The following is a 10668-nucleotide window of genomic DNA, read 5'->3' on the forward strand; positions in this document are numbered from 1 at the left end:
GAGTGTCGAGAAGGCAGGAGGGGGACATCTTGGAGCTGTTCGGAGCACGTGGGATGGTGTCCGAGAGAGACTGGAGGCAGGGGCTGCGTCCCCCGAATTCCAGGAACTCTGCCCAAAGGGGCACAAAGGCCAGAAGAGCCGGAGAGGGACAGTGGGACAGGGGTCCAAGGAGCAACGTCGGCGGGCCTGCGGGGCAGAAGCCAGTAGAAAGGGGGACAAAGTGAAGCAGGAGCTAGGGGGATGCAACAGGGAGGCCGACCTCGAGAAAGGGCGAGGGCCCCGCGCCCAGGTTGAGGGCCACCTGCACGGCCGCCAGGGCCGGACCCCGGACCCCGACGAGGGCGCGGCGGGAGCCGGCGGCGCAATGACAGGGGCGGCCGCCAGAGGGCGCAGCCTCCGCCTTCCCCGGGGACGCACTCCGGGGAGGCCCTGGGGAGGGTCTGGCTCCCCGCCCAAGCCACACCCGCCCTCGGGGCTCGGGAGACCGCTGGAATCTGGGTGTCTATCTCCTAGGAAGGGCTCCGAGACCCTCATCGGCTTCTCGGTGCTCCCGGGGACGCCAAGCCCTTACCAAGCTCCCCCCCCCCCCCCCCCCCCCCCCACTCCCGGCCGCCTCCAGGCGGGAGCTGGCACAAGGCCGGCGTGCAGAACGTGGGCAGCCCCCTGGGCACAGGGGCCAGGCGAGGCACAGACAGCGGGGGCGGGGGGCCCTCTGGGGAGGAGCCCTGTCACGCCCACGAGCAGCCCCAGCGGCGCAGGCTCCCCTGCCGCCCGGCTCCCGGTGCCGGAAGGGGGCGGGCGCGGGACGCCCCCGGGCGCCATGTCACCGCGCCTCGGTTGCCGGGTAACCGAGCGGGAAGGAGGGGGTGCAGCCGCGAGAGGCGTGGGTGACACGGGACGGCAGCGCGCTCTGCTTCCAGCAGCCCCCTCCCCAGGCCTTAGGGCTGAGGGGGCGTCATCCCACGCCCCCACCAGGTCCCGAGATTCAGGGCCCCACTGCCTCGCTTTCTGCAGCGGGACGCTGGTGACCTGGGGGCTACCCTGTTGCGTGGGACACAGAGACTCAGAGAGTCCTCTGGTTGAAGGCCAGAGGTGAGAAAGACCACACAGTCACCAGAGTCGGGTTTAAAAAAGGGCTTGTTTAATTAAATACAAGGAAAAGGCCAGGCAGGGCAGGGTAAGGTGGGGGTGGGGGGTGGGGGGGGCGCCACCTGACAGCACGAGTCCCTTGGGGCCCTCCCCTTGAGATGCCACAGCGAAGTGGCTGGAACCAGGTCCCAGTGACCTCCAGCTCCTTGGGGGAGGAGGGGCACAGGTCTGGCCAGACCCCCGGACACTGGAGAGGGGCCAGGGACGAGTCCTCGGCCTCCCGGGCCCTCAGACCCACACTTCACGTCCTGTGGACAGGCACCAGCCAGGGATGGGACAATCAGGAGGACGTCCATAAAGACATAAAGGAAAATGGGACCCCAGCCTGCCCCCACAGACTAAGGCATCTCACCAACACTGCTGGCAGGGAGGGTTTAAGGGCACGAATGGGCCAGCCCTGCCAAGATCTGCCCAGAGACTGGGCCAGAAGACCCTTCCCAGCCCAGCCCCAAAGGGCTTCCCTGGCCTCCTCCACAGGACCCCAGGCGCCCACCCCCTGATCCTGCCAAGGCAGGTCCAGTCCACACCGCCATCCAGATCCCCAGCCCCCAGTGGGGAGACAGAAGGGTTCCGGAACACACGTGGGTGCCAAAAACCTCCTGCAGCCAACAGTGGGCGATAGGTCCTTTCAGGGTCTTGGGACAGGGACCCTGGGTCTGTCCCATTCTAGGGCACGGCCCTCAGTCCCTACCCAAAATGAAATCCAACCGAAGCCACAGTGGGAAGACACCAGGAGGGGGTCATGGCGCTTACCCCTCCCTACCATAAGCAGGGATCATACAGACCTTCCCCCCAACACCCACACCCCCTGAGGACAATGGACCACCCATGGGGCCCAGATCAAGAAAGGGATTGGCGCCTGAAAAAATATTCTATCCGGTCCAAAAAAAGCGAGCTATCCCATGGGGTTCAGGGGTCAGCCCTCACGCTTCCTGCCCTTGCAAAGCAGGACCTCAACCGCTGGTCCAGGGGCACCTGCAGGGAAGGGCTGCCCGATGCTCAATAGACTGGTCATGGTCCCAAACAGGAGGGATTGATTGTCATGTGATGCTATGGAAGGCCAATGCTGGGGACTCTACCCCGAAGGGAGCAGTCCTCACTCACACACTCACACACCCACCCAGAGGGGGGCCGCTCACTGCCCCCCTCCTTCCTACCAGCAGAGACAGAGGAAAATAAATAAGCAGGCATCTGCCCCAGCCCGTGTTATCCACCTTCCCCAAACGAGAGTCAAAATGCTCTTTGGAAGAACCCCTTTCTCTCCCTCCCTACCCCAGTTTTAGGAGCAAAACCTGGACCCTACTGCCTCCCCCCTCCCGGCCTTCCCCCTCCCCACCCTGCCCCCACTGCTGGGGAGCCGGGTGGCAGGGCAGAATCTGTGGACACCTGAGATTGAATACCCGGATGGGGGCGGCTGGAGCCGCACCCCGATTCCCTGAACGTCTCCAATGGCTTTCAGTGGGGTGGGGGGCCCCGGGCGGGGTGGGGGTGGGGCCGCGGGAACCCCCGGTTCATCTATGGCTCTTTGCACACATCATCCCAACCTGGAGAGGAGGGCTGGGGGGCCAAGTCTGAGCACTGGTTACGTGCCCCTTTCCTGGGCCACTCCCCCCAGACCCACCCTCTCCGAAGCAGGGAGGTGGCGATGGGGGGAGGGGAGCGCCGGCCGGCTGCCCACCTGGGGTTCCTGTTTAACACATAGGAAGAGAGTTATCCGACATGGCTATTTACACACACGGGGCCCCAGCCACCCCTCCCAAGGGCCACCCCCCCTCCCCCCGCCCAGTGTCGGGGACACCGGCTGTCGGTCCGTGGCCCGCCCCGGGCTGTGGACAGCAGGCGTTTTGCTGGTGCTCCAGGCCCAGGCCCAGCAGGGGTGCGGCAGGGTGGGCTGGACTAGGGCCCTTACAGGCCAGAGGGGGCCGGGCTGGGCGCGGGGCTGGGCGCGGGGCTGCCCGCCAGACTGCAGGGCAGCGAGTCGCTGGGCGAGGTGCTGCGGGCGCCCGGGCGCCGGAGCAGTTCCGGGCGGAAGCCGGGGTGGCGGCGCGCGTGCTTGGTCAGGTGGTCGCTCCGGGTGAAGCGCTTGGAGCAGAGGGGGCAGGGAAAGCGCTTCTCGCCGGTGTGCGTCCGGTGGTGGCGCGCCAGCTCGTCGGAGCGCGCGAACTTCTTGTCGCAGCCAGGCCAGTCACAGGCAAAGGGGCGTTCACCTGGGCAGAGGAGGCAGAGGGCAGACAGCGTGGTCAGTGGGGGGGGGGGGGGGGGGGGGGGGGGGGGCGGCCCAACCCGCCCCCCCCCGCCCCCCTTTCTAGAGGCTGAACTCCGGGCGTGAATTGAACACGTGGAAATGTGCAGAGGAAAGCCCCACTCACTTCAAGAACCCCTAATTAGTATTCCTGCCCTTTCTTTCCTATGAACTCGTAGTAATTCCACGAGCAGTTTCCGTGCGTTAAAAGAAGACCGTGCGGAGCCCGAGCCCTTCCAGGCCCGCCCCCGCGGCACCACCGCACCGCCTCCGTGACATCCGTGACAGGGTCTCGCGGTGCACGAGCCACACACACGTGCGCGCCTGCTCGGAACGCATGCGGGGTTTTGCAGGGGCTTCTCCTCCCGATGCAAATGGATCCCGCCGTCCCCACCTCCACCTCCGCTCTCCTTTGGAGTTTACCGGAGGCTCTCAGGTGTTCACAACCCGTTGGCCCCCTCCTTTTGAAAATGACCACCCCGGACGCAAAGTCGGTGTGGGGGTGCCTGGGCGGATTCCCGTGGCCCAACGACCCACTGACCCTTGTGGCCCCTCTATGGATGGAGAACACGTGAAGGGCCTCTAAGGCCACCTGCAGCCCCACACAGGGGCAGAGGCAGGAGAAGGGCACGAGGCCCAGGCACAGACGGCCGCCGGGAAGGGGAGGGCCTGGAGGCCACGGCCACTGGCCTCACCCCGCCCCCGCCCCCGCGGAACAGACCGTGAGGGGAGGGGCGGGCCGCCACCCTGCAACTTCCTCTGCAGACCCCTCCCACCTCCCCGGCTGGCCTCGCCCATCCTGCCGAGAACCGAAACGGCGCTGCCAGCCCCGAGCGCCGGTCCCCACCCACCCCTCGCGTCTGGGGTCTCAGCCCCAGAACGCTTCAGCCCGACCCCCAGCGAGTATTGTCCGCATCTCCCCGGCCGACCCGGGAGCGCCGAGGGCCCCACCTCTACGCAGGGTCCACCGGGGACCCCGCCACGCCCCAGGCCAAGGGGTGGTAAGCATCCTGGAGCTTGCACCCTTGCGCCCCGCGCCCGGCACCTGGAACCCTGGACTCCCCAAGCGTTGCTCTGTCCACGAGTTCTGGAGTGTGTGTGTGGTGGGGGTGTGGACAGAATGTGGACACCGATCCGTGATGCCCGCACCCCTGTGCTATACCCTTTGTGGCACTGGATGGAGCCCCACATAGGAAGGCAGAGCGCTGGAATTGGGGGAGGCCACAGAGCGGTCAGGGTGGTCACATCCTGGGTTACATGCTGGCCCTGCAGTGACCCAGGCTGACCTTGTCTCAGGGAACACACCCAGAAGAAGGTACACGGTCTAGGATCAGAGAAAGGCTCCCCAAACAGGACCGATGGTGGAGGTAACCGGGAGCCAGCAGGAGGGCCCACGGGACAGACCTGTGGCCGTGGGGGGAACAGGGTAGGCCAGGAACATCTCTGCTCTGAAAGCTAAGGGACTGTCCCGGGGACAACCGCTGGGGAGGGGTGGGGGAGGGGAGTAGGGGTCAGAAGAGGCAGAGGGGCTCCTGCCATCTCCCAGGGCCCAGGAAAGAGCGGGACCAAAACCTCCCCTCCCCCACCCCTTCTTCCTGGCTACTACCAGCACCAAAGGAGGAGGTGGAGTCCAGCGGTCCCCCCAAGAAGATTTCTTGTGGGTTGCCTGTGGCTCAGGCTCACGCCTGGGGCAGCGCATGCCCCCAGGAGACTGTGAATCCAGGTGACTTGTCACCTACCCCTGGGGGGGGAGGGGAGGTTACACAACTATGCCCAAGACCTCGCAGACCCTAAGTCTCTGGGGCTGCACCCTTCCCTGGAACAATCCAGAAGGCAGGGGGAGGGGTCTCAGCAAGGGCATCGTCTACGGGAACCACGGAGCTCAAAACAGCCCGGAAAGGACCCCTACCCCACCTGGATGGCGGAAGGCTTGGATCTGACAGTTCCCCGGGGCTGCAGTCTGGGGGAGGGGAGTCCGCTTTTGGAGGCGGGGCTGCTGGCTTTAGACCAGACCTGGTGCCAGGGGGAGCGGCGCCCCTTCCGAGGGGCGTGCAGTCCTGTCGCCATCTTGCAGGGCGCAGGCGGGGCGGAGGGGGGGGCGGGCATCCCGCTGCTGGCGCGCCCCGCAGTTGGCTCACTTCCCCATTTCGGGCGGCGGGACTAGTACCCGCCTCCCAGCCTCCCCTCCTCCGGCAGTTCTACTTTGCGATGAGCAGGTTGCAAGAGCGGTGCCAGCGCCCACTGGGGCAGGACACATGCAGCCGCCGGGAACACAGCTGCCGCACGTAGCTCGGTGGCGGCGGGGACATCCGCAGCCCAGCCGGCCTCGCTCACGTGGTCCCGCTCCCTCTAGGGCGGGGGGGGGGGGGGGCCGGGGTCGACTTGCCGCCGGCTGGACGCCCGCCAGCCCCGCCCCACACCCAGTTGCTGGGGCGCTCACGTGCACACGCGGGTGGCGGAGACCTGGGCGCGGAGGCTTCCCGCCGCCCCCACAACGTCGAGCGAATGCCTGCAAGATACCAGGCCCTGTCACCCTCCCACAGCCCACTAGCCAGGAAGTTGGTGGGGAGCAACCGGGAAGCTCAGAGCCGGAGGGGACCCTAGGTACGGCCACCGGCTGCCCCAAAGCAGACTGGAACAGGGACTAGAGGAAGATGTGGTGGGCGGGGCCCTGGTGGACATAACCTTTTGACTTGGGCTGGGGTGACCTCGGGACAGTTGGGGCCACCACAGTGCCGTGCAGGCTCAGAAAAACGGAGGCCAAGAGGTCCTGAGACCTGATACAGGACAGAGCAAAGGTGGTCCCTGAGCCAGGACGGCTTGGCCTGCGTGGGGTGGGTGCCCCACCTCCCCCCCCCCCCCCCCCCCCCCCCGCAGGGCCAGGGGCCAAGGACCAGGGCTCTGACAACTAACCTTCACCGTGACCTCCTGAGGTCATCCCTAGGGGTAGGGAGGGGTGTCTGCCAACTGATCGGAACAAACGCCCACCTACCAGGAAGACTGCATGGGGGAGGACAAGTGAGGGAGCACTCTCGCAGAGCTACAGAAGGTGGGGAGCAGCTGAGACTACCTGAAAACGGCCCCTGAGTAGTCCAGAAAGAGCCCAGAGAGCAATTCTGGAAATACAGCAGAAGGGCAGGGGGTCCCCTTCAAGTAGCCATTATGGCTTTACAAAGACCGGCCCACGGGAGGCTTGTCTATTCTGCGATTTTATTTCATAGTTTTTAAGTGATCTCTACACCCAATGTGGGGCTCAATCTCACCCCGAGACGAAGAGTTCCATGCTCCACCTACTGAGCCGGCCAGGTGCCCCGTTCTGGGATTTTATGATTATTATTTCCTTAATTTATTTGAGAAAGGGAGTGCGCAGAAGCGAGGGGGGACAGGGAGGCAGAGGGAAAGCGAGAGAGAATCCCAGGCAGGTTCCGTGCGGTCAGCTCCGGACCTGACACAGGGCTCCATCCCCGGAACTGTGAGACCACGACCTGAGCTGAGATCAAGAGTCAGACGCTCAACTGACTGAGCCACCAAAACGCCCCATGTTCTGGGATTTTAACCACCCCCGGGCCCTGCCCCCGAAAAGCCAAGGCCTCCCACCTACCCCACCCCACCCCACATCCCAGCTCCTCCCGTAGGGTTCCCCTTTCAAGCACTGTTGTTGCCACGAAAACTAAGGCAGGCATCCCCCAGCCATCTCTCTACCCCTCACCTTGGCCTGCATGGTACCGGGCAGCAAATCCCATCAGTAGCGCCTTCACAGTATCTCCAGACCCCACCCTGGCTCTAGACTCCAGCTCCTGCCTGGACTGGTGCAGTAGCCCATAGGCTTGGGGCTGAGCCGCCCAGTCCGGGCTCTGCCCTCCGAACTCCCAGAGCGACTCCCTGATCCAGGATCAAAGCCGAAAGTGTTTACCTTTTACCCCGCTGGTGCACTTCACAGTCCCCTTTCTTAGCTTCAATAACCTTGTGCTTAGCATCTCCTAGGTGTGATATCTGCCCCCTCACCTGACTGCAAAGCTGAGGGCACAGGCCTGGCATGCCATGGGCACCTAACGCATCTGTGGAGAGAGTCTACGGCTGGGAGAGCTCCCAGCCAAGCTTGGGCTGCTGGCTTAACTGTTGGTTCATCATGCGGTTCACCCCTCCTCCCCGCCCTGCCCCCACCCCCCCCAGGGGGGGGCTCCCACTACCATTTGTTTAAAGGGCCAACCACGTGCAGCCCCTCATCCCCCCTTCCTCCTTTAAGACCCACACTGCCATCACCCGCTTGGCACCCAGACGGGCATCCTTGGCATGGGGGCTCTTGGTGCCTGCGGATGAGAGGGTAACACCGCCCCCAGCCACCCCCCCACCCCCCCAGCATGTGTGATGGGGAGAACAGTGCTGGGCAAGGGTGACAGTGAGGGCCGGCCCTCCAGCCCTCACTCCCCTGGCGGCCGGCTCCTGGGACTGGTATCACTTGCCCGCTCCCAGGCCATCTGGGCCACGTTTATCAGGGAGCCTGGGCGGAGGTGGTTATCGCCCCCCACAATGTTGGGGGCCCTCCCGCACTCCCCAGTTATAGCACGGGCACCTAAAGTCAGTTCCAGCTGCTCTCTGCACCCTGCCTGCTACAGGAGGGAGTTCACAGGCCACCCCCACCCCCTCCGGCCTGGCAGTGTCCTACCCTGCCCCCTATAAGCCACCAGTCTCCTGAACCCCACCTGTCCTTAAAGGAGCTCACAGCTCTGCCAGGGGGAGAGGGTGGGGTCTACGTCGGCTCAGCCCTGGGAGGACGATGCCTGCTTCCCCTCCTGGCCTCAGTTTCCCCATCTGCTTCTCCCCTGGGCGGGGGGGGGGGCTCTTCAGCAAAGAATACCACCTCTGCTGCCCTGCCCCCCTTTGGGCTGCTCAGTCAGAAAAACTAGGGTTCACCCTAGCCACCTCCTACTCTCTGGGTCCTGGGGCTTCTTACTTGGCCCCGGTTTGTGGGTTGGTCCACCCCTCTCCCTCCCCTACCACAGTCCTCCTCAACCCCTCTCCCGGGACCCTAATCCCTGCTCCATAAACGGATTTTCCTCTGCAAAGCCGGGCCTGCTTTCCTGCCCACCCTCCACCCTGCCCTTGGGATTAAACGGAACCCTTCACCTGCTCTGACCCTCCCCACCTCACTTCTCCACCTCATCCTCAAAACTCATGCCCCAGGGCCCTTGCCCCCATCCCCTGAGGCCAGGGTGTGGTCCCCTCTCTGGGGACACACCCCTTCCTGCCCCACAGGACCCCATCCTATCAGCTGAGAAGCCTCTTCCTCCATCACTGCCACTGTCACCCCCTCCCAAGGTTCCAGAATATAAGGGCACAGGGACTGGGCTCTCCCCGCAGTACCTTGCACCACACTGGACCCTTACCTGATTTTCCTCAAACTTAAGGAGAGAGGGTTTTAGAGTAAAACAGGGGGTCTCTCCTGGGGGATGACCTTGCAACTCCCCCAGGGGACATCTGTCATTGGTCGCAACCGGGTACGTTCCTGGGATTCCTGGGATGGAGTGAGCAAGGCCAGGGATGTTGTGGAACTCCCCAAGGTGCCCAGGACGCCCCACAGAGAATGGCATCAGCTGTGCCCCGGGGATCAGACCTTGGCCTAGAAGCTCCACTTCCAGATCTGACTCCCTCTTGTCAGGAAGGAGCCTGAGACCCCAGAAGGCGCAGGGCTCACCGCGTGCTCAGAGCTGGGGGCTCCGGGGCAGGGGAGCGGTCCGGATCTGGAGGTTGGGAGAGCGGGGAGCAGCCAGCCAGCCTCTCCTCCCACCCCCGCCCCATCTCCTCTCATCTCCGTATCCATAGCAACAGCGTCAACTTCTCCTGAAGCTTCCGAAGTGCCTGCCCACCCCACACAGGAGAGAGCTCTGTGCTGGGGCTGCAGGCCAGGCCCCGGGGGAGCACAGGACAGCCCTGCCCCTGCAGCTGGGTGGCCCTCTGAAAGACTCCACTGCCCTCCCAGCCTCACCACCCCCAAGCCAAGCGGAGCACGGACGGTGGGGGTACCACACTTGACCCTGGCCAGGCACCTGATCCCAGTCTGTTCATCTGTAAAATGGAGCTAGGCTGGGATTGGAGTTCATTCCCTTTACTGAGAGGAGGAGAGAACGTCAGGCAGAGCAGGGGGAGACAGGCCTCTGGGGACAATCGGCAGACAGCTGACCTCTAATTATTGTTCCTCGTCACATCTGTCCCCAGGCCAGCCCCTGTGAATGGGCAACACCAAGGTAGCCTTGGGGCACCAGGGACAGGCATGACTTCCCCACCCCCAAGCCAGGTATGTCGGCGGCGACTCCCCCCACCCCCAACTAGGTGCCAGAAAAGCTATGCGGGGCTCTGTGGTCCGGGGCGGCGGGGACGGGGGGGGGGGGGGGGGATCACAGATACACTGAACCTACAGTCTTAAGCAGACAAGTGTGTGGAACCCTCGAGAAACAGAACACCAGGGGTGCCTAAGTCCAGGATTTCCAATCTCAGGAATAGCAGGGTTGGCCCAGGAGCTGTGTTCTCTGGGTCCCCACACCCTAATCATGAAAGAGGGCTTTGGGAGAGGATACCCGGAGTTACAGTTCCCACTGGCACGAGGGATCCATCCAGGGAGGCCACCCTCCCCGGGGACACTCCCCGGATGAGCCCAATTTTCTCGTTTAAAACACGGATGACAACATTGGCGTCCTGGGCCCAGTAAGGAGTCCCTCCTCTCCCAGGGCTTAGGGAGACGGCCTAAGCCACTGCCTGGGGGGCCCATGGAGGCTCTGAAGCACTCCAGGACACCCTAGAGGAGGGTCTCTTGGGAGCTGCTGTAGGAGGTGGCCCGGCCACCCCCTTCAACCGACCCAGAAGGGAAAAGCAAATCAGCGCACCAGAGCCTCGCCAGGCAACAATTACCTAGGACAGGCGGAGGAATACAGTGGGAGAAACAAGGTCCCTCTCTGGCCGGTGTCCCGCTCCAGCACCCCCATTGTTCAGACAGGCAAACTCACCTAGCATGAGCCAGAGCTCTGCTCTGACCCCAGCCCCCCACCCAGAGAGGAATCTGCCCTCAGATCCACATAAAGATGCCTCTCTGCGTTCACGGCCCCCCAGGTGTCCCTCACACACGCCTCAGTGCCTCAAAGTGTAGGTAACACCCGGGGACTGCTCAGAAAAGGACGGAGGATCCTGCGGGAAATACAGACCCTCCCCCCTCAAGTCTGCCCTGGCTGCCCTGTCCTGCCTTAGGCCCACTAGCAAGCAGAGCCTGTATGTCCCTGTGGACA

General features: G+C 64.1%; 1 protein-coding gene across 1 annotated transcript in view; it reads right to left on the reverse strand.

The window, feature by feature from the left end:
* Nucleotides 1-1119: 1119 nt before the first annotated feature.
* Nucleotides 1120-10668, reverse strand: part of KLF16 (KLF transcription factor 16) — an 18985-nt gene continuing 9436 nt past the window's right edge. Inside the window, exon 3 of the mRNA XM_040461706.1 lies at nt 1120-3356. Within this exon, the coding sequence (XP_040317640.1) occupies nt 3055-3356 (302 nt within the window). The 3' untranslated portion in view covers nt 1120-3054. The remainder of the gene's footprint in view (nt 3357-10668) is intronic.

Source organism: Herpailurus yagouaroundi, unplaced genomic scaffold (genome assembly GCF_014898765.1).
Source record: "Herpailurus yagouaroundi ecotype Mexico unplaced genomic scaffold, PumYag 295, whole genome shotgun sequence".
Classification (NCBI taxonomy): Eukaryota; Metazoa; Chordata; class Mammalia; order Carnivora; family Felidae; genus Herpailurus; species Herpailurus yagouaroundi.